The sequence below is a fragment of the Anarrhichthys ocellatus genome, unplaced genomic scaffold (assembly GCF_004355925.1).
Source record: "Anarrhichthys ocellatus isolate YVR2014 unplaced genomic scaffold, GSC_Weel_1.0 scaffold19, whole genome shotgun sequence".
In the NCBI taxonomy this organism is placed as follows: Eukaryota; Metazoa; Chordata; class Actinopteri; order Perciformes; family Anarhichadidae; genus Anarrhichthys; species Anarrhichthys ocellatus.
Window position 1 is genome coordinate 1,684,926 of NW_022280049.1, and position 26,402 is coordinate 1,711,327.

Sequence of the window (26,402 nt, forward strand, 5' to 3'; positions counted from 1 at the left end):
ACACACACACACACACACACACACACACACACACACACAAAGAGCTCTTTATCTAAATGTTTCACAGGGATGGGAGGAGATCCAAGCTGCTGGCTGCCCTGCTGGTACCCATAACTCCCCTTCACAGACAAACACACCACCTCAACTTAACGAAGTCTTCCATCATTTGCAACCTGTGAACGGTACACCTAATACAAGGCACGTCCTGTAGGCTATGGTAGCTCTTTAAATAAACACATTTCCACGAATGACACGTTTGGCTAATACATCATTTTGAGGAGCTATAGCTGCCACTTTCGGAGGCTGCTGCTTATGTTTATCCTCTTAACTTCGTGTCTTACTGCCTGCTGTCCTGCGTTTCATTTTAGCCGCTTGTTCCCGTCACTTCAGCACCCGCGTACACCTGTCAAGTGTTGATGCACACGCGTCGTGCGGGTTTATGCCGCACAGTTGGATGCCTAAGTGCGCCTCTTTCTCTGCACGGCTCCACGGATAGCACGCAATCATTCGGGACGACGATGCATCGTTTTTCAGCTGAAACTCCGTCTTTACTCCGCGTCATTAGACATAACAAGCCGTCTCAACGCCGCAGCGGACCGCGTCTCATTACCATCACCTTGCTCTCACATACACCTGGATGCTACGCTAGTTCATTTTCTGCTCTGACGACACCAAACCACGAGACACTGCAGGCCACCAGACAGCATCATACTTACTGCGAAAACGTCTACATCATTGGCCGCCATCGTCAGAAGTGGCTGCGCGCAGGAATTATCTGTCTTCATCCAGACCTGCTCTCTCCACGTTAACACACGGACAGACTCGCAGTGCTTTCAATATGGCCACTTGGAGGCAACACCCCCTCTGTGCTGGAGGGCGACACTGCATCAGCTGAAGCGTTCAGCCTTTATAACCCTGAGAGCGTTTAGTGTAACATACCTTTTGTTTGTGTGTTCACTTCGACAGATTAGAGCTTTTGTCAAGGAAACGAGCATTTATCATATAAGTAGTAGGCCGGGCTGTAGTAATAGCTTAGTTTGTAACAGATTATCTCCATTTTTCTCCCCTATTTCATACTCCACTACATGTATTTGACAATTAATTGATTTTGAAGATGAAGATTTTACAAACAACATGTATAACTAACTGAACTTTCTAAAATTAGATTCACATACCAGTTACAGCAGGTTGACAGTAATGCATGAGTAATATTCATCTAATAATATACAGAACCCTCTGACAGGGGGCCATTATACTACTTGAGTATTATTAATACTTTTACTTTTGATACTTTAAAGTACTTGGCCAACAAAGCTGATTCTGGTTATTATCAAATGGCACAAGGAGTTCATGTATGCTTACTGTAAATATTTATCTTGAGAAAATATCATTTAATAACGTGAAACACTATTTTTTTTAGGCTAAATGACAACAACATGACAATAAAGTGTTGATATGCCTTACAGAAAATAATTTTCTGTGTTTAAAATAAACTCAATATATAATATACAAATATACTCTAGTATAATTCCAGTATAATTGATTTTTTTTTACAATGGCCATTTTTTTTAATTTCTCAATGTAAACATACAAACAACTACAATAATAAATGTACAGTTCGTCTTTCGTCTTTGTTTTATCGGCTGTGGTATTGATCCACTTTTAAAGCTCAGCGTTTAACGGGAAGAGACATCACACACAAGAACGGGTGAGTTTATTTGGCGAGGCGCCGGAAGCAGCAGGTTGGAGGACCACAGAGAGGGGAGCACGGACAGAGAAGAGAGCCCCCCCCCCCGAGCGTTATCTAAAGTATCTGTTATATATTTACAAAATGGCTTTGACCCAAGAATCTCTTTTGTCTTTTTTACTGGAGCACGGAGGCAAAGTGAAGAACTCGGAGCTGCTGAACAACTTCAGGAGACAAATCAACGGCGGTGATCCCGCGGAAAAGCAGCACAATAGGGATCTTTTCAAGAAGTCGGTGAACAGCGTCGCTGTGGTGAAGCAGATCGACGGGGTGAAGTTTGTGGTTGTGAAGAAAAGGTACCAGGACTTTGTTAAGGAGGCGGCGCATGATGAGACGCAGATGGACGACAGTCTCTCGAGCCAAAATACCAGCTTTTCGTACACATCTCCTCCTCGAGCCGAGTCCGCGAGGGCGATTTACTCTGACATCGAGAACAATAACAAGTACTGTGCCTCGAACATAGATGGCATATATTATAGTGAGCCTTTGTGGGGTATGCAGGAAAGGAGGCCGTTATCAAGAGACAGTAGTAGTGCGGATACGACCACCGTTAAAGTCCTGAATATCCCCGGAGATCAGGCGAGCAGAGCGAGGACATCTGGAGCTGTGTTCGCCGTCATAGCAGTAAAATCCCCCACGAGAGACTCTGCACCAGGTACACAGGACGGGTCACATTCCCGAGTGCATCCGGATTTAACGTGGGACAGACCAATCACGTTGGCCACCAAAGTGCCAACTCTGAATCCTAACTTTCCAGCTTGCAATGAGGGGTCACAAAGTGACTCCCAGTGTTGGGAAAACAGACTGTCAGAGGACGTGCAATCCACAGGTTTCCCCCTGGCCAGGCCCCAAAACAAGAGAGATGATGCAAAGTACTCAGAGTCAGTACCTCTGGAGCCATTAGCTCATGAGTGGTTGGTAAAGTGCGCAGCCGGACTGTGGGGACAGATCTATGGTTTGCTGCTGCAGGACACGCGCTTGGCACAGAAGAGAGACTTCATGTCAGGTTTCACAGCGCTGCACTGGGCTGCAAAGACCGGCAACAGCGAGATGGTACACAAGCTCGTGGACGTCTCCAGGAAAAGAGGCACTTACGTGAACGTCAACAGCAAAGCACATGGGGGATACACGCCTTTACACATCGCAGCCATGCACGGGCGCAGTGGCGTGATGGTTTTGCTCGTGCAAAGCTACGGGGCGAATGTAAATGAAAGAGATAATGACGGCAAGAAGGCCTTCCATTACCTCGGCCATGGTGTGTCAGCGGAGGTCAGAGCACTTCTGGGAGGACTGCAGCAGAGCAAGTACAGGGAGAAGACAGGGGAGGATGAACACAGAGAGCACTCAAAGGGCTTCAACACGATTAGTAAACTGTTCCAGCCTCACAAGAAACAAAAGACAGCAACTAAATGTGCTCATGACGGGGGAGAATTACACGGATCACAAAAGAAGCTGTGAGATGGAAAACGATACAATTGTGGTAGAAAATACTGTCTTAGTTTGTGTATTATAATAATATTAGAACAACGTAAACCATTTAGGTCACTTAAAGTCTATAACTGAATTACATATTTGTCTCTCAGTACTTATTGCACCTCTTACAGTGTTTCACTGCTGGATGTGCTATTGATGAATGTTATTTGTTATTTAATATTTTTTTCTTTCTTTAGTTGAATTCCATGTATTAACAATGAATATGTTATTTTGAACGAATATAATTTATTTTTCTTACTAACAACACCAACAATCACTGATATTCACACATATATTCCTTACCTAATGTGTAATAAATCTGCATCATGTAAAACATGTGATATCAACACTGATGTGAATCATGTCACATGCTTCTTGCTTTTGTGCACAGCAGATCATGTGTTTATGATATTCTGATCATCAAAATTAAAGTTATCTGCAAACCAGGTGCAGAGAAAACATTGGATACCTTTGTAGAAAAATAGTAGTAAGGTTTTTGAAAAAGCTACGGTAACTCTAAACTGAAGTAAAAGCAAAGGGGACCTTTGTGGGGGCCACTTATGCAAAGCAGGCCACCAGAGGGGTGGTGGAATGTCTCCTTTATCAATCTCTTTGTGAACTTGGGCTGTAATGGAGGAGCAAGGCCTCCCTTTGTGGGACAACATGGGTTTCATGCTGTGACCTAATGTGGTAAAACAAATATATAAATAGGTCATTCTAAGCTATGCCCCAAATCAATCATTTCAGTATTGATTTGACAAGATTTCTGCCAAATATACGTGTTTCCATGATTTCCTATTAACTGCAAAAGAGAAGCCAAAGATTAAACTGTAAGGTGTGGTATTTTTTTTTAAATGGGAAAGAAATAAACTTTATGGGGAAAACTAACAACCCCTTTAAAAACTATCTTATTGGTCAAGTTGTCATTGATGAATGAATTACCTTTTTCCCAGATCAGGAATGCTGCCTTTTTGTGTACTGTGTGTCCTTAACTGCTCCTGGCAGAGTCCCAGATGACATGAAAAGTGTTGGAGCTCAGACAATGAAGCCATAAGCAAAACTGTGCCAGAACAGTGTCCTTTGTCTCGTTATCTGGAAAAGACGCTGCTTGCATAATGATCCTGACAAAGGACAGCTGCACTCGCACCAACAATTCAACAAAGTAGACGGCATTGTGTTGCATCCCACCACAAAACTTTGCATAGCAACTGAAATATCATGGATGTGTATCTACCAGGGTCCAGGTCTGTATCATTTCCTGTCAGTACAAAATGGAAAAGTACATAATTTTGTGGTACAAATTTAGCTAGTTCAAATCAGTGTAATATTTAGATTTGTAGTAGTAGGTGTGTAGCTGAGACACACCATGAGGGCTAATTACAGCTATTTCCACTACATAACATGAGCATTGCTTTGTCTGTATTCATCATATGCCTTCATTTTGAGTCAGGACCTCTTGATACATCACATTACATGCTGTTTAGTATATCTTCGATGATTTTTACAGATAATGGGCAACGTTGTGTCCCTTTATTTGCTCTTCATATTTCAGGCCAGGGCAGGCTTGCTCGTATTCACAGTTTAAATGGTCACTGAAGTAGGTAGCAAACAGGATTTTCATGGGGTCAGAAAGCCTATATTGGTAACCCTAATTCTAACTTGTCCATATTGAACTGTTTAAAATGTTATAAGATTACAAAGAACAAAAGTTAACAGTTTAGGAAAGATAATGTGTAATATGAGCTTGAGAAAAAATGGTGGATGTAATGTCTGCCCTCCAGTGGTCAGCAGCTTTACAGTAGCTGTGCTTCTGTCATTTTTTAGGAGTGAACAGTGTTGAGCTATTTTCTATAAATTGAGACCGAACATTATAACGTTATGTTACCTTCTTGTGATCCAATCTTGCACATCTGGTCTGAAATCATTACACTAGGACAAATAATATTATATTAGCGATGCATAAGTCTATCTTCCCTAAACTTTAAGTTGGAGAAATTAACGTTACATATTAACTTTAAACCAACATGGCAATATTAGTTAGCAGCTTTCGCATTAAATGTTAACATTACCGCTAACGTTAGTTGTTACAGGTTTCAATTTTCAAACTAGTTAACGTTAATTTACATTAGCATATTATCTAACTTAGCTTCCCAGGGTTGAGTAACACAAAACTCAATTACATTAGTCATACTAAAGAAATAAAATAGAATATTTGATGCCTAAATATAAAATATGAGTTATAAATTATGTCAGTAATGGTAAAGTTTAGCTATTAATATAGCATAGCGTTAGCTTTAACGTCATTTGTAGACTAATTAGTTACTCCCAACAATCAGAAACTCATTATTACTTTTCTTTTTCACCAATTTTTCACCATATTTCTAAACATATCTCCAAAATAGCAACACAGGTTTCTTTAATAGCAGACAAAATAATTGGGTTTTCTTTGTAAAATACAAGGGGACATTAATACAACTCTAACTAAAATAACTAACAACTAACGTTATACTTAAGTGGTTAAATTGACTGGAAATAGCACCGGATGTTAGTCTTCAAAATAAAAGCATAACATCTGTCACCATAAAGGTCCTTATTTTTTATGTTGGTATCTATGCTTCTAAAATGTGGTTAAAAATAACTTTTTGTGATTTTGCTCTTTAAATCTTAATTTAAATCTGATTACTTCGAGCTTTACATTAAAGTGCCAAAATACTTTCAATATCTGATGAGATTCGTGGATCCAGGATAGGCTACAGCACTGTTTAATTCAACTTAATTAAGCTATCATTTAAAAGCATTTTGCTAATTTTGCTGAATGTGAAATCGCGACTGAATCTGAACAAGTTATAAAGTGATAGCGTTGATTGCAAACACCTGCGCATGGTGATCAGCAACACGTGCTTGCGGTCCTGTTTACCTCGAGCTCTCAGTGGAGAGTCTCCAAGTTTTGCCTGGTTTCGTTATTTATCATGGAAAAACGAATTCTGATGTCAGCTGTCCTTCGTTATTTTCGCACTATTTTCTTTCTGCTGCTGGTCACCTGCAGCTGCCCGCTCGTCCGAGCTTCTCTGGATGCCTCGAATGCGCTGCACAACCTGGGTGACTTCAGCTACCCGTACGGGAGTATCTTCTCCCCGCTGCTCAAGGCCCTGTCAGAGCACGGAGGGTCGAGGTGGAACCCGGGACTGAAGAAAAAGATGAAACCCGAGCACAGGTACATGAAGTATCTCACGGAGGTTTACTCGAAGTCCTCCCGAGTGGAGAGGAGTTTGGAGGGGAGCGACATCTACAACACAGTCCGACTGATCAAGCCACAAGATGAATGTCTTGCACAAAGTAATGAAGGTGAGCAGGTTAAGCAGCAGTATTACTGCTCAAGGGTCCCAGACCTTCAGATTCACTGTGCTTCGAATAGTTTGGTCATATAATTAACTGCATATTTCTTAGGTTAATTCCCCCATTTAAGAACAATATAGACTGGGCTCCTGCATTATTCAATATGTGGCTCTGTTTTGCATATGGGCTCTGTCTAAATCAAGTTTCCAAAAACTTTGCATTCGGAGAGTCTGGGTCTAGGTTTGATTATTCCAGTGTGGTCTCGGTTATCTCTGCACTTAAACTTGGAATGCTACAGAAGTGGAAGCAAGGTCAACAACTGTTTTCATCTCATTAGTGGGGTCATAATAAGATCAGATATTGTTAAGGTGCCAGTCTGAAATTTATTACAGCAATACACAAACAAAGCTGCTTGTCGTTTGGCCCTTTTTAAGGGATTTGAGTAAATCTCAGACAAAAACATTAAAGGTGGATTAAGAGGATGCTATTTTCAGCCCTATGGCAAGAGCAACTGTTTGTTTTATGACCTTGATATCTAATATTTCATTACCGCATGGAAATTGGACAAATATTTCTAAGTCTGTCTCTTTGTGAAAATTTAGTTTCAGATAATCTATTGATGACATTTTTTCTTGTAAAACTTGATTGCAATATATGAAATTCTAAGTAGATTCATTTGGTATTAAATACATTATCTGTTTTATGCAGTTTCTCTGGTTTAATCATGCTTTTGAACTTAAAAAAGGAGAGAAATGTCTCCAAATAGACCGATTTGATCCAAATTGTCATTTTTACCTGAGGCTCCCCCCTTAAAACTCCTGCGTCATGTTGTAAAGGCATCAGTGACATTGTGCACTTAAACAGGCTTGTGTACAAAATGGACATGTTCATTCTGGATTATTGTAACGTAATCATGAGCACATGGACATTTGTGTGACTGATGTGTAATGTGTGCCTTCATGTTTTCTCATTTTCTCCTTCAGGGAACTTTATGCAGGATATTTCTTACTACCTTGATCAAGTCAGAAGCAAAGAACAGCTTCTGAAGTCAGCCCTGCTGTACAATTTTGACCATGCAGCACCTCTCAGCTCTGTGTGCTACTTGAGTCTCGAGGAGCAGGACCACTCAAACCAGTGTCAGCTGTGTCCTGGGGTCCATCACGCCGGGAACTTCACAGTCGGCACAGACGCAAAGAGCAAGAGGAACTGGGTGGAGGTTGACGTCACCTCGTTTCTCCGGCCTCTCTTAAAGTTCCAGAAGAAGAACGTCCACCTGCTCATCAACGTCACCTGTCCAGAGGAACAAAGAGCCGGTGGTGATGGGCGCGAAGTCCCACTGAAGTTCACCCTGAGGTCACCTCTTCTGGTTCTCTATCTCTATGACACCAGCAAAATCGCACACCAGACGTTCCCAGTCGATGCCAAAGCAGGTCAGAGGCCAGCCGCTGTGGTGAACACATTTCCCGAGCAGATGGTCTTCAAACCAGAGCAGAGGATGGGGCAAAAGAGGAGGTGGAAGAGGGCATCTTCAAAGAGCAAGCGAGGCGATAAAACTCTGGATATCCACCTGCCGGAGCTTCTTTCCAGCTCTGAATTCCCGACGAGCGACTGTGCCTTGTATGATTTCCGGGTGCGATTCAGCCAGCTCAAACTGGATCACTGGATTGTTTTCCCACCAAAGTACAACCCCAGGTACTGCAGAGGTGCCTGCCCGAGGACCATGGGCTTCATCTACGGCTCCCCTGTCCATACCATGGTGCAGAACATCATCTACGAGAAGCTGGACTCCTCCGTGCCCAGGCCCTCGTGCATTCCCTCCCACTACAGCCCCCTGAGTGTCATGATCTTTGAGGAGGATGGCTCCTATGTCTACAAGGAGTTTGAAGACATGGTTGCCACCAGATGCACATGTCGCTAAGCCAGCTGCCAACATGTCTGGGCTTTTTTTCTCCTTTTTTTACAGGCTGAATAGAACATCATCACAGACCTCAACAGTCATCACAGGTGGACTCTATCTATCCAAGTATTAGATATTCTGACCAGGCTCAGTGATTTCATGAATTTGTTAAATCGTTGCACATGAAGTTTGATCTGGAGCAGGTGTGTTTACTCAATCAAGTGTGTTTACTTAAACAAAAAGTATTTTATCCTTGTGAGAAATGTGGAACGGTGACATTTATTTCCTTTTTGTTAAGGCGTGACAAGAAAGGACGCCAGTGCATCCTATTTTTCAACTTACTGTTTGCAACATAGTATTTAATATGACACACTTGAAGAAGATCAAGAATGAGTGTTGTATGTTTTTTTTTTTTTTTGCTTTTTTTTAAAGTTCTATTTTTGTTAACTTATTTTGGGTGGGGGTCATTATTCTTTAATTTAACACAATTGCCAAGTTTTAAGTAGCCCTGTTCTGGACAAAAGATGAAAAAGCGGTCACAAACTCTTGTCAAACCTTTTACATATCGTTTTATTCTTGGGGATTGGAGACAACTGTCTGAACGGCAGCTGACCTCATAATGTCCAGAATGAAAGTTGTCAAGGTTTCAGTGTGTATTTATTACTTCTGGTCCCTGCGTGACTGCATAAGTATGAATTGATTTATGAAATTGTAGTGGTTGAATGCGACTAAATGCATGTCATGATTTATGCAAATAGAATGAATTCACTGTGTCTGTGCTCAGTTTAGGTATATTCAAAAAAGTAGAAATATGAAGATGGATTGTCTGAAAAGTTGGAAAATATGAAAAATAAAAAAAATAACATGCATAAATGTTGTCTGCATACAGCTGTCTGTAAATGGTCATTGAACATGGGGGAAATAATTATGCACTAAGGAGAAAGATTTAGATTCTTGCAATGGAGTGTTTACTCTGTCCTGAGTCTAAATGGTCCTAAATACACATTATGCTTTGCACAGACTCCACTCTCGGTAAGACCATCAGAGAAGACAGTGGGTAATGCTACAGAAAAACAGTGTCGATACTTCCTACCTTTCTGAAATGTTTTCATTGATGGTCAAGACCATAATGTGGACCTGGATGTCAGTTCACAGGAGATCCACAGCCTCAGTCAGAACTCGGTCTCTTTGTCAAGTTCGTGGTTAAGTTTTGGTTTTATACTCTCGATCTCCATCGTTGTGTATGCGGCCCCTCTTAATCTTCCCATCTGTTGATATGTCTGAGGAAGACACAAACGGAAAACTGAGTTTATCTAAAAAGAAAAGCCACATAAGGCCAAGATGCTGAGCAGACCGTAGTGTATATGAACCAAGATGTGAAGCACATTAAAAGCCTCCATCACTCTTTCTGAGGCCTTTACCTTTTTATCTGATGTCAACCTCTGATTGTGGTTCATAGTCATGACATCATAACCATCAACAAGAACCACAGTCACTGTGGACCAAACCAGTTGATACCCAGATTAAACGGGTCTCAGAGTACATTTAAAGGCCTTCGAATAAATCCTTGGTGGAGCAGTTATCGTGACTAAACTCCAGTCCGCCAGGGGGCGACAACGCCCTCCGTGTTAGCAACCACCCGAGGCCTGAATAAAACGGAAGGACACCGGAACTTTTCCAGGAGATACTGTTTTGAAACGGCACGGTAAGCTCCAATGTCACGATTTTAACGGTGTAGTTTTGCCTCCATTAGCATTTATCACCGTAGTTGTGTGGGATTTATCTGGTTTGTTGTAGTGGAAGTCATCTAAGTATTTTGTTTTTCGACTAAACGCGACTACGTTTAACGTGCCAGACCAGGAAGCGTTTCAAGGACCTTAGCAGCTAACGTTAGCTGACGATGCTAACCTTTAGCGATCACGACTAAACAGTCGAGCTCATCTCGTGCTCTTTAAATCTCCTTTATGATTGTTTTGTGGTTTTGCAATCATGTATTCAGATAATCTGTTGCCTGAATTGGGATTTGTTCCCTTACAGTTAATGCATAGAAGCGTTACGCTTTCATTAACATCTGTAAAATGAATATAACATTATTACTGTAATTTACTAAATATTTTAAACGACATTAAGTAAAAGTTGAGATGTATAAAACACAAATTTATGATCACATAATATCCAGCAAGTCATGCTAAGAGAAGTACCTCACCAAAGATAATTATTAAATAGTCAATGTCAAAGAAAGTCACACTCGGACCCCGTGGTAACGTTAATATATCAGCTCGTGTTTTTATTTCTAGAATTATTAGATGATTATCAGTTCTGTATGAAAACAGACGGACCAAACGGTGAACCCCATTTTTATATTCTAAAGGCAGATAATATGGCCGACATCTTAACATTACAAATTCATCATCAGGAAAACATTGTCCATCAACTTTGACTATGTTTGAGCACAAAGCATCATGATGTAAACACAGACTATTAGCATTTAGTACAATGTTGAATAAGTAAATGTCTTTTTGTCATTTCAGGTCAGCTCTCTTGTAAACATGGGCCGCCACTTTGGAGACTTGGCCAAGATCAGGCATATAATCACATACAGTCTGTCCCCCTTTGAGCAGAGGGCTTTCCCCAACTACTTCTCCAAGGGAATCCCCAATGTGTGGAGAAGGGTCTCAACCTCTTTCTTCAAAGTTGCCCCCCGTGAGTTTTAAAATTTCTATTAAGTATATCAGTATTTTACATTCAGATCCAGTAGTGATGCTCTTCAGAATTGTTTATTTAAATATTTTACACTCATCTCATGATGTCAACGAGACACTAACTTAAAAAACGAATTATCATAAATAACAAGTACATGAAACAAAAGTATGCTTGAGGTATCTAGATTCAAATATATGGCAGGACCTGTGCACAACACCGTGTCAGTCTGTATGGCATTGTAGGCAAAAACATTTTATTTTTAACAATTTTGCTAAACTACTAGACATGTCAGACTAAAATGGGGTTGTATACATAGAATAGCAAAAGGTAATTTTGGTTTTCATGTAGGAGTGGATGATATTGACACAATCCTATATCACATTTATGCAAAAATCTCTTAATGTCATTATAACAAGTGACTGGGAGTTGGTCTGGTCTGCTGTGGTTTGAGTCATAAATCGTAGTTGATGACAAAAAGAGCAAACGATGTTTGATGCAACAATACTGGCAAATGACAAGCACATGCCCAGAGGTGATAGCAGCATGTTTCTTTACTGCCTGTCTTGTAAATGTAACCCTATTTTACCCGAACAATTCAATAATATTGCACATAATAACATGAAGTATTTTGTGTTATACTATATATTCACTTGAAACTTGTTTTGGTTGTTTTTTCTATTGTAGATGTGTCTGTTCAGTATAGGGGGATTGAATTACATTTGAAAAATGTGGTTAATATTCCTTGTTTCAGGATCTCTGCAGGGATGATACGATATTTAACAATTGGTTTTAATATTTGACTGCCTGGCCTTTATTGCACAGCCAGGTGTGGCTAAACTCAATTAAACAAAGAGATGCTCCTGGTTCTGATTTGTTTTATAATCTTTGTGTTGCAGCAATGATCTTGATGTACCTGACATACACCTGGGGCAACAGTGTTTATGAGCAGGGCAAGAAGAAGGTCGCAGCTGACTTTGAGAATGACGAATGAACTCCTGCCACCTTTATGAATGCTACCCTCTGTTATTAATTCCAGCTGTATGTTTCACCATTAAAGAAGAATAATATTTATGTGAAATCAGTCTTGATTGATTTAATTCAGCCACCTCTTTATGATCGGATTAATGTTAATTCAATGTGGGTGTCAAATGAATGCTAGTTTTTTTTTAACACATTATAATGCACATTTAGTGCTGATGTAACTACTCAATCAACAGAGAATTAACAAGACTACAGTTTTGAGTATTGCTAAATCATTTATCACGCAAAATGACAATGATTGGTATTTCTAATATTGCCAATGTGATGGTTTGCTTATTTATGTGAATTGAATATTGTTGGGTTTTGGACAGTGGGTGGAATAAAAAGACCTCCTTGGAATCTGGGACACTGAGGGATTTTCCCTGTTTTCTGACATTTTAAAGACTAAATGATAAATTAAGGTGATTACGGCAATTATGTTCAACTTAAATGCTGGAAATGTTTTATTGGTGAGAGACTGTCGGGTATCTAATAAATTAAATCACATTTAAGACAATTATAAGGCAAAGTGGCGATCAGCGTTTTGCAAGTATCTGCAGTAGTTAGAATAATCAAGAAATGAATGTAGGAACTTTTGTGTACATTTACACATCTAAAGCCGCTACTGCAATTCCTGGCCGCTAGGGGGCGCGTGATAGCAGCGTCTCGTGCTGCGCAGTCGTTACGCTATTGGTCGGCGGGACAGAGAAGATTCCTGAACGCTCTCACGCATCAGCCGGCGCACCGCATGCTGCTACCCAGCTTCATGGAACAAGAACAAGGGTGTATCACCGTCCGCTGACTGAAACCCCACCGTAGCTGCTGCTGTCACCTTTAGCACTGACTTATATTCTCGTTCTTCCGTGCAATTACTGTACTCTACACTGTTCGGTTAGCTAGCGAAGATGTCGGTTGTCGGATTTGACGTCGGGTTCCTGAACTGCTACGTAGCGGTAGCCAGAGCCGGGGGGATTGAAACTGTCGCGAATGACTACAGCGACCGATGTACACCGTAAGTACGACTACATACGCAGTTGTTTGATTTGTGTTGTATTATCTGCTCCGAGATAGCATACACGGATGTGAAATATCCCACTCTTTCATCTGTGGTGTAGCTACCATTGCTACGTAGCTAGTTAGCTTGCTAACGGATTTCGAAACAGGAAACGGCATGTGAGTGCTAAAGCTAATGCTAACCATTGTGGGTATAAATATATCTTTGTACCACAGCACGTGATGAAATTGTTCTTGTGGTGTGTTGTTAGAATAACAGGATAAAGATAACCTAAAGAATAATAATTGACCTGCTCAGTCAGGTGATGGATATTTTTTATTTTTTTTGCTGCGGGCATGAATGAGCGCATGATAGGAGGAGGCCGTACCGTGCCTGTCAAATGGCTTGATTAATTTATTGCACTTAATTTTCAGACCCGTAACTTAAAAGATCAAAGCAATACAGAATACCTATTTGCAAACGTTAATTACATTATTACGTTAACTCGCCATCAGTCAGTGCCATTTTGTTACTGGTTACACCAAACCTGTGAGGAAGCTGCATCGTTGTACAACATTTTTTTGTTAAAGACGGACCTGGATTGTGTTTTCTGTTTTTAGAGCATTTGTTTCTTTTGGACCCCGGAATCGAGCGATCGGCGCTGCTGCCAAAAGCCAGGTATGTTTAGATGGGACACTGGACACCTGATAATTAACCTGACACAAGAACCTGTTATTTCCACTTTCAAGTCAGGAACGCATCATTTATTCAGTTGTGCACGTGTTTATTTAATAGTTATTTGTCTTTTTTTCCCCCCACACAGATCGTCACAAACTGCAAGAACACAGTCCAAGGGTTCAAGAGGCTTCATGGCAGGGCGTTTACGGATCCCTACGTGCAGCGCCTCAAAAACTGTTTGGTCTATGATATTGCACAAATGTCCACAGGAACGACTGGCATCAAGGTAAGGAAAGAACAGGGAACATTCACAGTCAAAATGATGTGATGGAGTGTTTAGTAATGAGCCCAGAAACACTGGATATACTTCAAAATAATCCTTGTACATTTCTATATTCACTCCAAGAGAACTGAAATGATTCCTATATCTTTTTATCATTGGGCCAGGTAACTATCAACCTGCCAAATACATTTTCAGAGAAAAGAAACACTCCCCGGGCGCTCTGTCAGAGCAGTGAGACAAGTCTTTATTCAGCTGGTTTGTGGTTTATAACAATAACTAGTTTCTACTTTACAGTGACTCAATAGGCAGAGATAATAAAGAGACTGATAATCTATAAAGGCAGTGCACCTGAAATTTACATTTTTCTGTCACAACAGATACAAAGAAAACACACTTTCACAATAATGTCAAAATGTCTGTTATAGTAAAGATAATGGCTGACCTAAGAATAGTTTGAAATGTAGCCTCGACGATTCAGTGGAACGATAATGGTTTCTTTTACAACTGACTGAGAGACATTGGTACTTTCGGCCGATCATTCAGTCGCTTGCTGTGCAGAACACTCGGTCTGAGTCGACATGGTAGGAATCAACTAGAGCGATGTAATAATCTCCACATGTCTGACAATGTTTAAAGGTGAACTACATGGAGGAGGAGAAGGTGTTCAGCATTGAACAGGTCACCGCCATGCTGCTGACCAAGATGAAGGAGACTGCAGAGCAGGCCCTCAAGAAGCCTGTGGCTGACTGTGTTGTGTCTGTGAGTATTGCATATTAAGGCACAGTTTTTGATGCTGACCGTGATAAGTAGAGGGGCAGAATATGTAGTCCTCGCCAGCATAAGAAAAGCTTAAATACTCCACCTTTTCTGGTCTTGTCTGGTCACATCTGTTGTTGGTCCACAGAGGTTTGGTGACAGGCAGGTTAATTGAAAACGCCTACATTTAAAAAAAACAGGTCTATTACAAATGCTTCTCTATTGTAACCAGGTTCCCTGCTACTACACGGATGCTGAGAGGAGATCAGTAGTAGATGCTGCTCAGATCGCCGGTCTCAACTGCCTGAGACTCATGAATGAGACGACTGCAGGTCTGTACTAGTTTTTTTTGGGGGCATGGGTAAGGATGAGCATGTTACTGATTGTTGACTGCGGCTGCCAAAATGCAGACTTTGATGTTGATTCCAGTAGACGTCGTTAATAATTTAACAATTTTCCTTCCAGTTGCACTGGCATATGGGATCTATAAACAGGATCTCCCTGCTCCGGAGGAGAAGCCCAGGAATGTGGTGTTTGTGGACCTGGGCCATTCTGGATTCCAGACATCAGTGTGTGCCTTTAACAAGGGCAAAGTCAAGGTGTGTGTGGCTGAAGCACCATAACAGACATTCATTATCAATCAGAGGCTTTGTCTCGTTCCTTCAACTCTCTCTTCTTTCTCTCTCAGGTCCTGGCGACAGCGTGTGACCCAGAGCTGGGAGGAATGGCCTTTGATGAGATGCTGGTGAAGCACTTCTGTGAGGAATTCGGCAAGAAGTACAAGATTGATGTCAAGACGAAGCCCAGGGCTCTGGTGAGGCTTTTCCAGGAGTGTGAAAAACTGAAGAGAGTGATGAGCGCCAACGCCTCTGACCTGCCGCTTAACATCGAGTGCTTCATGAATGACATTGATGTCTCTGGAAAACTGAACAGGTAGACAAACAATAAATAGTTTGTTGCTTTTGATATCTTTTAAATGTACCGTTTTTAAAGTCATGTCCACCTTTTCTGCTGCACAAGGGGCCAGTTTGAAGAGATGTGTGCTGACATTTTTACCCGAGTTGAGGCTCCACTGCAGAGTCTGCTGGAACAAACCAGTGAGTATAATTTCCCCCAGTTGTGTTGTACTTTTCTTATTCAATCAGTTTTAGAACTTTCAATGTGTGCATGTCTTGGTGTGTGTGTGCTGATAATACTGCATGTTTGTTCCATCAGAACTGAAAAAGGAAGACATCTATGCAGTAGAGATCGTGGGGGGAGCTTCCAGGATCCCAGCCGTCAAAGAGAGGATCAGCAAATTCTTCGGGAAGGAGTTGAGCACCACTCTGAATGCTGACGAAGCGGTGGCCAGAGGATGTGCCCTGCAGGTCTGCGATACTTTGCTTTTAAAGCTCCACCTCTCCCTTTGCTGTTTATTGGCATGAAAGGGGTGTTTTTTTTTTTCTTTCAGATTAAAAAGATAAAGATTTTGTTGTTATTGAACCCTGGGTGTGTCTCCACAGTGTGCAATCCTGTCACCTGCCTTCAAAGTGCGTGAGTTCTCCATCACAGATGTTGTTAACTATCCCATCTCCTTGAAGTGGCATTCTGCTGCAGAAGAAGGTCTGAGGTAAAAAAAAAAACCAAAAAAAAAAAACAGTTTTAATATCCATTTATTCTTCTTTTTTTTTTCTGTTCCTGATCTTGATTAGTGAATTTTTTAATTATTATGAAATATTCATTGTTTGCAGTGATTGCGAGGTATTCCCCGTGAACCACGCGGCACCTTTCTCCAAAGTGCTGACCTTCTACCGGAAAGAGCCTTTTTCTTTGGAGGCCTACTACAATAAGGCCAATGAGCTGCCCTACCCCGATCCTACTATTGGTAAGCAGCTGACGCTTCCTACGTGATGTCTGACGGGGAAGAAAGAGTCCACAGCAAACATCTTGTTGTGTTTCTGTTCAGTATTGACTCTCCGCTGGTTTGGTGCACAAACTCCTTAGCAGATAAACTTGATGAGCAAAAGCAAATTACTAACCTCACCTCCCAAGACTAATGGCATCAAGAGAGGCTTTAAATCAAATTTGTCTGGTTGATTTTTTTTATTTTTTTTTTCCTTCCCTTCAGGTCAGTTCATGATCCAGAAGGTTATCCCACAGGCATCTGGGGAGAGCTCCAAGGTGAAAGTCAAGGTGCGGGTGAACATCCACGGTATCTTCAGTGTGTCCAGCGCCTCCCTGGTTGAAGTGCAGAAGTCTGATGAGACAGAGGAACCCATGGAAACAGAGCAGGTTAATGACAAAGAGGGAGAGGTACGAAGTGTCCCTTTTTTATTTTGTATCCTTTTGCACCGAGCATCAGATTAGTATGTGAACTACTATTTGTACTTATTTTTTGAGACAAAAAAACCCCCAACATGACATATATTACTCCTCTGCAGAGCAAGATGCAGACGGATCAGGATGAGCATCAGGGTCAGGGAGACAGTCCGAAGGAAACAGAAGAGAAGACGCCCCGCGAGAACGAGGAGATGGAGGTAACATGCTCAACTTTTGAGATGCAATCGGCCATAATATATTCTGTCTTTGAGAAACTTATGTTCACCTTCATGTATGTTATTGGGGTTAGACATTTGTAAGACAATATACAGCATAATGCAATACCTATAATTACGTCCTAAAAAAATAATTGACACAGTGTAAAACTAAACTTTGATTTAACGCACTGGACTGCATGAAATTGTACAGATGTTCTTCTAATTGGCTCGGTCATTACTTGTCTTGACTCGTTTTGAATCTCGATGCTTCTTCTTTTACCCGTTCAGATCACCCCAGAGGAGGCCAAAGGCGAGAAGAAGACCGACCAGCCCCCACAAGCCAAAAAGCCCAAAGTCAAAACAAAAGTGATCGAGCTTCCGATTGATAACAGTCCACAGTGGCAGCTAGCTGATGACATGCTCAATCTTTTTGTAGAAAATGAGGTAACTAAACTTTCAGCCATCACGTACACACGGTACAAAATCCACCCGTCCTTATTTACTTGATCTGTTCCGAAAGTGTTCAGCGGTTAAAGTTGCTGTTTGGAATCTCTTTAGGGGAAGATGATCATGCAGGACAAGCTGGAGAAGGAGAGAAACGACGCTAAGAATTACGTAGAGGAGTATGTGTACGAAATGAGGGACAAGCTGCATGGGACGCTGGAGAAGTTTGTCAGTAAATCTGTGAGTACAACGGTCCCGAGTCAAAGGGGTCAAAGGTAGCGTCTTCATAATCATGATGGTATGAAATTATTTTTCTATTTTCAGGACCGAGATGCCCTGTCATTACTGCTGGAGAACACTGAAAACTGGCTGTATGAAGATGGAGAGGACCAATCCAAACAGGTGTACATTGACAAACTGGTCGAGTTAAAGGTAATTGTTTCTGTAGTGATGGCTTTTTGTCCTCCATTGTTGGGTTGCCATATCGACTTCTTTAACCGACATGTGTATTGTGTTTGCTATAGAAACTTGGCCAGCCCATCCAGGAGAGGTATACAGAGGCTGAAGTGAGACCAAAAGCATTTGAGGAGTTGGGAAAACAAATCCAGCAGTACATGAAGTTTGTGGAAGCATACAAGATGAAGGTAAATCTAGAGGCTTTAAAAAAAAAAAAAAAAAAAAAAAAAAAAAAGAATGCAGGCATTTTTATTACAAAGATAAGTAATGATGCCTGTGGTAAATATAACTTTTTGTTATTTCTCTTTTGATTTCCAGGAGGAGCAGTATGACCATTTAGATGAGGCAGATGTCAAGAAAGTGGACAAACAGGCCAGCGATGCAATGATGTGGATGAACAGCGCCATGAACCAGCAGGGCAAACAGAACTTGACGATGGATCCGACCATCAAAGTGAAAGACATTCAAGCAAAAACAAGGGTGAGTGTCAACTCGATCAGAAGAACATGTCACAAAGTACTGAGAACAGAGACTAGAATGCAGGGTCTTTTTAAAATGGAGAATCACATACATGTAAAATACTAGATTTCATTACTTGTATAGCTTGCATTCATTCAGATGTTATTACTACTTCTGCACATGACATCTAGCACTTCTTTATTCCATAGGTTAGTGTTGCAACATGAGACACTGAGGTCAACTATCCACCAGGAACACATTAGCAACTCTTTTGGGCCGTTGATCTCCCACACAACTGCATTTCTTTTAATAAAACATGATTACATGTCATACCCTTTTTGTGTCATTTTCCAGGAGCTGTTCTCCGCTTGCAACTTCATCGTGACCAAGCCCAAGCCCAAGGTGGAGCTTCCCAAGGAGGATGCTCCCGCAGAGCAGAATGGGCCCGAAAATGGACAGGAGAAAGCCCAGGGAGAAACGGCCGAGAACACGGGCAACCCCAGCTCAGAAACCACAGAAACCAAGCCTGACATGGACCTCGATTAAAGCAGCCCAACGCCCCGCTAAGCAAAGCTGAACGGGAGCTGGTTGTTTCAGATTGAGATGCAGCCTGGGTGTATATCAGAGCAGGTAAAATGTTCCAGAAACTGCACTACACAGTCAAAAGCAGGCAGGGTGATTAGCACACTGAGACCAGCAGTGGTAACTCTGTCTGATGACATAGCATGCCCTCTCTCTTTCTGGATAACATAAATCTAAAGCCAGCCGCAATAAGCCTGTTTGACAATGAGCGCTGTACACATAATGGTATTTATTTCTGTTGTGTGCCCTGTAAGTGTTCTGGTCTGTGTCACAATATGGTTTTAATAAAGTTATTGAAAATCACTTGTACGATCTTTCTTTCTTTGGCCAAAGATTCCCACGGCTTCACGAAGGCTTCTGTCCCTCTTCAAGTGAGGACACCGGTCATGTCTTTGGTCATATTTCTGGGAATCTGGGGGGTTGGCTGGCATGAGCAGGAGTTTACATTGCACACTAAACATGTATATTTTTTAGGACTGATTCTGATGGATTTTTAGACTCCAAGTCTATACAATTGTTCTGCTTTTTCAAGCAAACATTGGTAAAGTTACAAATCTTGCTTTTCTTTGGTTAAATCAAGTCCAATCTCAATTAACGTAAATTTGTTATAGCATTAACTTGCTAGTTTTTGAAATGATGTAAAGCTTGTTCATGGGTGAAATAGTGATTTTACTTGAGTTAGAATCAATAATTGTTAGGTTACGAGGCATTACTCACAATGTGCATCTTATATGTTCTGCTGCAGTCTAATTTACGTGTAAAAACACTTGTATTTTTAGAAAGAAAAAAAAAAAGCACTTTTCGGCCTCTATAAGAGCTCTCCGGGACGTGTAATTATGAATAAAGGACTTTGAGCTGTCACTCCCTCATCTCAAACGAGCTACTTAGCTAACGGTTGGCTCTCTAGCTAACATTAGCTGATGACGTCACCTCCGCAGTGGGCGCTCTGCGTCCTCCAGCAGCAATCACGTGATCCATCTGGAGTCTGTCTGCTGCGAGTAAAAGCTACAGTTAACGTTAACTCTACAAGGTAAAGTGTAAACTATTACAGTTTTTGTCATTTTGATTTGTGTATTGTTGGGGCACAATTTACTCTACGGTAAAACATTTTTGTCAGTCGTCAAAGATGACTTTTTGGCAGCTTGTTGAGCAACCTCTGCATTAACAGTGACTTTATTGTCACGGGATAGTGTGATTATCTTGAGTCCAAAGTTTGACTAAGGTGTGTTTTTGTCTGGTATTACTTCGAGATTGAACTCCTTCAGACAAGCAACCCGTTCCTCTTTTCTTGTTTTTGTTTCCTCAGGACGATGAAGCTAATCATCCTCAATGACTACGACGAGGCAAGCGAGTGGGCTGCAAAGTACATCAGAAACAAGATTTTATTGTTCACACCTGGCCCGGACAGGTATTTCACCCTGGGGCTTCCCACAGGTGAGTAGGACCTGGCAGCACAGTTGGGTTTATTTGTTTGAGAATGTACTTTACTCCATGAATGGAAAAATGTACACATTTTACTTAAATGTGACCAGGTATTAAATATTAGCTTGTATAAAAAATTAAATGTACCTATATTCCTGTAGACAGTTAAAATAGTATTGCATGAACCTGTAAGTGCAGTCTAAATGTTTTAGCTTGTCTTTTCCATGCAAATTTGGAGTTTAAAATTAAACAGTAAATAATGTTTTTGCACGTAAACTGTAAATATTGCACAAAGCAAGTACAGCTGCATTATTCTGGTGAATAACATACAAGTTTAAGGAAAGGAAACTGAAAGACTTAAGTACAGATGCCCACGAAAGTACGGTACTTTTCCACTCTGTTACTTTTGCTAAGCTTCTGCCTGTCTTCAGGAAGCACCCCCATGGGTTGTTACAAGAAACTCATTGAGTACTACAAGATGGGCCAAATCTCGTTCCAGTATGTAAAAACTTTCAACATGGATGAATATGTAGGTAAGTCTGTATCCTTTTTTCTCCACACGCGCATAATGCTTCCACATTGAGGAATTATTTCAAGCTGTGGTCTTGGATTAGAAACTGACATCAAATCCTGTATAGGACTTCCCAGAGATCACCCGGAGAGCTACCACTCCTTCATGTGGAATCACTTCTTCAAGCACATAGACATAAAAGCAGAGAACACCCACATCCTAGACGGCAACGCTGCTGACCTGCAAGCAGAGTGTGCAGCCTTTGAGGACAAGATAACAGCTGCTGGGGGGATCGAGCTCTTTGTCGGAGGTCAGGAGGTCACAGTGCTGATCATGAATATGTCATCACCAGCTGCACAGTTCAGATTTTCACATTTTGATGTCGAGTGACTTTGCAGTCATCGTTGAAGTAGCGACAATAATTCAAAATACTCCTCCTGTCCTGGCAGGTATTGGACCAGATGGCCACATTGCCTTCAATGAACCTGGTTCAAGCCTGGCTTCCAGGACGAGGGTGAAGACCCTGGCAAAGGACACCATCATCGCTAATGCTCGATTCTTTGATGGAGATCTCTCGAAGGTGCCCACCATGTCACTGACTGTGGGAGTGGGCACAGTCATGGACGCAAAAGAGGTTAGACGCTGAGATGATTTAATATACCATTTGTTATGAACGATCCTTTTCTCTCCGTATTTTGAGTTTGCAGTACAGTGCATTGCTCATTGACCTCGTAATCTTCCTGATGGTGCTGAAAAACAACCACCAATCGCAGGTTGCTGTTGCTCAATCGCGTAGACCACAGGTCACATTTTCAATTTCTTCTCAGGTCATGATTCTCATCACTGGAGCACACAAGGCATTTGCTTTATACAAAGCAATAGAGGAAGGTGTCAATCACATGTGGACCGTGTCTGCTTTCCAGCAGCACCCACAGACAGTTTTTGTATGTGATGAAGACGCCACCCTGGAGCTGCGGGTCAAAACCGTAAAGTACTTCAAAGGTGAGACTAAATCGCAAAGCTACAGTGCTTAAACTCCTATATTTTCACTATATTTTCCCTTATATAATATGTGCAATGAACATATGCTGATTCTTGCTCTTTCTTTAGGGATGATGCATGTTCACAACAAGCTGGTGGAGCCACCTCCCTCACTGTCAAAGAGGAACTGAGGATATCTTGTACAAACTTTGTTGATTCATGAGGCATTTTTTCAAAAAGACAGTTCAGCCCAGAATCAAAAATAGTCTTTTCCTCTTACCCCTTAAGCTGCGCTATTTATCAATAGTTCTATCATGAAACTGGTCACAATAATCTAGATCTGTGGATTATCTTGAGTAAGCGGGCCATAATTTCTGGAATAAGACAGTGCTGTTTGAGTTTTACAAAACTATTTTTGTGCGCTATGTTTTATATTTTGGGATGTACTGTCCCTGTAACACTCCAATGATTACTTTTTTCTTCTGATTGAGATGGTGAACATCAAGCGGTGCTTGGAGTTGACCTCAAATAAATCTTGTATAAATAATCACGTGCTTATTGTGCAGGCTATTCAGGTTTTCATGTGATTGTTCAAACAGCTTTGATTTGCATTTGTTCTTTTTAATAAAGTGCAATTCATTTTTAATCTCTGTATCGTCTTTGATTGTGGATAATGTGGTATTCGTTCTGTTTTTCTTGTCACATGACAATACGGAACAACTAATGTGGCCTTTAGGTGCTCCTTGTAAGTATTATTTTCTAGATCTGTACTAGAAATAATGGAATAAATTAAAACTAAGTGCATTTACTCAGACAAGTACTATACTTTTGTACAATTTCAATGCTCTTTCTTTTTTATTGGAGCATTATGATTTTCTACTTATTTATCGGCTCTTCAAGCATACAGTAATGTCCCACTACATATATATTATAAACAAATCTGTGATCATGAATGAATTACCCAAAGATAAATAGATTTCTACACTTTGAGTACATTTAGCTAATAATAAAGTTTTTAATATATTACTTCTACTTGTGACTGGCTATAATTTACATTGCGGTATTGCAACCTTTAAAAGAATATTCTGACAGCACTTGAAGGCACCGTCAAATAAATATGGCGAAGGCATAACCCGCCCTACTCGGCCTCTGATTGGCTTAGCCCGACATTCTTACCCCAACCTTGACCAATCCCACTCCTCGTGCCTAAACCTAACCAATCAAAGCAACAAGTACTTGTTTCTATCCAATCAGAGGCAGAGTAGGGCGGGTCATGCCATCGTGGGAGCGTCCGGGCTTCAAGATCGGAGGAGGATAAGGAAGGAGATGGCCGAGTAAGAGGCAACCATACCATTGCTACTGAATTGGCGAGATTCCTTTTACTCAACACATCTTCACGTTTGAAGTGGGAAGAGGACGTTTCAAATATTTCCGCTCTTCTTCCACAATGGCAGAACAAAACGGCAACGTTAGATATCAAGAGGTATGTAAAAGGATCGCTAGCACCGTAATATGTGGTTAGCTAACAGCTAGCGTTAGCTGCTAGCTAACAGTAACATTACCTAGTCAACATTAGCCTGTCACTCAGGAAAACAACGAGCTCAGCCGACATTTGTTAAGGGGCAGGCCTGAGTTAGCGATACCTGTCTTAAGTTTATATGAAAACAAATGTCTCACACTGAAATAAACAAATTTCTACACATATAATTTGAAGCCTGTGTGACCCAATTTCATTTAGCCGCTTAGTTAGTTCTCATAACGTTAGCAAGTATTAGCTGGCTAAATCATGAATGCTGTCTAGTGTAACTTAGCCTACCCGTAAACCTAGACCATATTAACCTCACCTGACGGTGCTGCGTATCAGTATTACCTCAAACACTAGCACGAAACCTGCTCATTTATTGACATATATTAATGTGTGAGATCAGGAGTGCACAGGTCATAGTTTAATTGTAGATTTAACAGAGATCACTGTGTCACTGATGGAACAGTTATTGTTTGGTTAAAGTAATGACAGCATACGTCTGTTATAACCGCTTGTTACACAGCATATTAAACACGTGCAGCATCAGTGATACTGGTCGTTGTTAATCTCAGAGGAGTCTGCACAGTTTTAGGATGTTTCCCTAATAGCACCTCAGGCCTTCTCTCTATTGTGCATCATATTATTTACATCCAACAAGAACAGTTTTCCTAGAGCTTGCCATTTTAAGCGTTGTCCTTTTTATTAACATTTCTTCAGCTGGTGAATGAGGAGGAGCCGACCCAGCCGTCCCAGGAGGGACCTGCCCAGGACGCACCGCCTCCCTACAGCAGCATCGCTGCAGCGAATGCAGGTTAGGAGCCTTCACGTCTCCATTACACTCAGACAATTAACTCAGAACAAACACATTTTAGAAGTGGGAGTAATATTCAAACCCATGAATACCCATTCTCGCATTTAAAATCAACTAAATAGGAGTATAGAAGCACTTGCAGTGAAATGTGTCTATTGCCTAAGAAGCAAAAGTAAACATAAAGAATAGTTCTTTCCACAGTCACATTATTTTCACAAAGTAGGAACCTTCTCTCATAGCTATGAGCAAATCCTATATGATCACAGCCTCAACCTGTATGGAGTGTTTTAATGTTGAAGCTGCCGCTCACTTCTGTAAACTCTTAACGGTGCCTTTTAAAATTATGAGTTCATCATGTGTTTTGTATCCAGAATCTTGTAGAATCAAAAATCAGTTGAATGTAAAAACAAGGGTAAATACACAGTATTCCCCACTGAAATCTCCCACAATGAATTAAGGTACCAATGCTTCATAACTCGTGCACTGAAGTACAGTACTTGAATACATGTACATAGTTGTGTCAGTCTTCTGCTCCGGCTTGTTCAGCACCGTTAGCCTCTGAATGAATAATGTAGAGGGAGAAAGCTTTTGTGTGAGGCCTTTTAGAAAAGCCTGATGTTTGTAATCTCCCTTCTTAAGAGGGCAGAGGTCAACACGTTGCATAAGTGGGTGTAGCTGTGAGCTCTTCTTGGGTGAGTATATTGATCTAGTCCAATGCTGTGTGTGTGTTTGAACAACCCAAAGGAGAATTCTGGATGTCTACCAAATGACCCAGATAAAAGTCCTGGCTTGTATGGGACAGAACATAAACAGTAATGGAGACAGATACTACAAATGACTTTCTTCCTGCTGTAACTCATCCCTGGTCTGCTTCGTTCTCTGCTGCTGCTTTTCTACGTGAAGGAAGTGAAACTAGATTCTTGTCTGTCGGCAATCAAACCTTCGTAACAGCGGTTAAAACAGTCGACATCGTATAATTTCAGTTCTGCAGTTATCAGCATTTTTAAATTGAATTCCATGTTAGAATCTAAATCTTCTGACTTTAAATTTAATTGTCCATAACTGTTTATTAGTGTCTGTAAGTGGAGATAACAGACACAAACTGGTGATAAATGTTTATTTTGTTTATGAATATGTGCCAAAATCACAAATGACAGGCAAACTCATGTTTTATCATTTGAGACTAAAATTTGTACTTTTTTTTTTTTTTAAATTGATATATTGTTTGTGAATCCAGCTTTATGGTGACGGTGATGAAACATTAACACTTTCTGTAGTTGACGATGGTCTCTAAACTCTTAAACCAGGTTTTTGGGTCAAACATCACAGTTAACAGTGAAACTGCCATCTAACTGCAATAAATATTATTAATATTCATTAATATTCATGTATAGTTGATGACATTTTCACCTTTTATATCGTTAAACAACTTCACAAAACAATGTAAAGTGTAAAAAGTTTACACTTTACAAGAGCATTTTTATTTGTGTACAATGTCTTCTATGCTCAGGATTTTATTAATCATATATAAAAACCATTGTTTTGAGACCAGACCTGGATGAAAAGTAATGAGCTTGTTCCCTCCACAGCTTTCTTTGAATACAAGGAAGATGGAGCAAGATTTCCAAACCCTCCGTCCTACAGTGTGGCCACCACTTTGCCCTCCTATGATGAAGCCGAGCGCAACAAAGAAGAGGCAGCCATCCCTCTGGTCCCTGGAAGAGTCACGGTAGATTTATGTCATTTTCAAAACGTGTAGAAATAGTCCTTTTTTATGTTCGAATACAAGCTAAACACGAGTTATTGCA

The 26,402-nt window shown here is 40.9% G+C and overlaps 6 protein-coding genes across 10 annotated transcripts in view; 5 read left to right on the forward strand and 1 right to left on the reverse strand.

The window, feature by feature from the left end:
* Window positions 1–3,066, reverse strand: part of LOC116389483 (septin-8-A-like) — a 10,336-nt gene extending 7,270 nt beyond the window's left edge. The window contains exon 1 of one of the 5 annotated variants that reach the window (XM_031858183.1): window positions 2,993–3,066. In XM_031858183.1, coding sequence (XP_031714043.1) covers window positions 2,993–3,001 — 9 coding nt within the window. In that variant the 5' untranslated portion in view covers window positions 3,002–3,066. Of the gene's footprint in view, window positions 1–341; window positions 685–716; window positions 1,490–2,636; window positions 2,664–2,992 lie in introns of those variants that run through there. The other 4 variants (XM_031858182.1, XM_031858181.1, XM_031858180.1 and 1 more) reach the window with 4 other exon arrangements.
* A 2,955-nt stretch (window positions 3,067–6,021) lies between these two features.
* Window positions 6,022–9,316, forward strand: gdf9 (growth differentiation factor 9). The gene is made up of 2 exons (XM_031858022.1): window positions 6,022–6,565; window positions 7,540–9,316. The coding sequence occupies exons 1-2, from the start codon at window positions 6,190–6,192 to the stop codon at window positions 8,472–8,474; spliced, it is 1,311 nt and encodes a 436-aa protein (XP_031713882.1). The 5' UTR covers window positions 6,022–6,189; the 3' UTR covers window positions 8,475–9,316.
* A 769-nt stretch (window positions 9,317–10,085) lies between these two features.
* On the forward strand, window positions 10,086–12,234 carry uqcrq (ubiquinol-cytochrome c reductase, complex III subunit VII). The gene is made up of 3 exons (XM_031858023.1): window positions 10,086–10,158; window positions 10,985–11,156; window positions 12,053–12,234. Exons 2-3 carry the CDS (start codon window positions 11,003–11,005, stop codon window positions 12,145–12,147), a joined length of 249 nt encoding a protein of 82 aa, XP_031713883.1. The 5' UTR covers window positions 10,086–10,158; window positions 10,985–11,002; the 3' UTR covers window positions 12,148–12,234.
* A 398-nt stretch (window positions 12,235–12,632) lies between these two features.
* Window positions 12,633–19,647, forward strand: hspa4b (heat shock protein 4b). The gene is made up of 19 exons (XM_031858021.1): window positions 12,633–13,188; window positions 13,791–13,848; window positions 13,994–14,134; window positions 14,768–14,890; window positions 15,120–15,219; window positions 15,353–15,486; window positions 15,576–15,820; window positions 15,908–15,984; window positions 16,103–16,254; window positions 16,390–16,496; window positions 16,618–16,751; window positions 16,995–17,179; window positions 17,308–17,403; window positions 17,692–17,847; window positions 17,962–18,087; window positions 18,172–18,279; window positions 18,372–18,491; window positions 18,622–18,783; window positions 19,117–19,647. The coding sequence occupies exons 1-19, from the start codon at window positions 13,082–13,084 to the stop codon at window positions 19,306–19,308; spliced, it is 2,523 nt and encodes an 840-aa protein (XP_031713881.1). The 5' UTR covers window positions 12,633–13,081; the 3' UTR covers window positions 19,309–19,647.
* Window positions 19,648–20,286: 639 nt separating this feature from the next.
* Window positions 20,287–22,904, forward strand: gnpda1 (glucosamine-6-phosphate deaminase 1). Its single transcript, XM_031857973.1, has 7 exons — window positions 20,287–20,374; window positions 20,651–20,778; window positions 21,198–21,299; window positions 21,405–21,587; window positions 21,727–21,911; window positions 22,105–22,279; window positions 22,388–22,904. Exons 2-7 carry the CDS (start codon window positions 20,655–20,657, stop codon window positions 22,447–22,449), a joined length of 831 nt encoding a protein of 276 aa, XP_031713833.1. The 5' UTR covers window positions 20,287–20,374; window positions 20,651–20,654; the 3' UTR covers window positions 22,450–22,904.
* A 656-nt stretch (window positions 22,905–23,560) lies between these two features.
* ndfip1 (Nedd4 family interacting protein 1) overlaps window positions 23,561–26,402 on the forward strand; it is a 6,026-nt gene continuing 3,184 nt past the window's right edge. Inside the window, exons 1-3 of the mRNA XM_031857728.1 lie at window positions 23,561–23,741; window positions 24,501–24,594; window positions 26,184–26,323. Coding sequence (XP_031713588.1) covers window positions 23,706–23,741; window positions 24,501–24,594; window positions 26,184–26,323 — 270 coding nt within the window. The 5' untranslated portion in view covers window positions 23,561–23,705. The remainder of the gene's footprint in view (window positions 23,742–24,500; window positions 24,595–26,183; window positions 26,324–26,402) is intronic.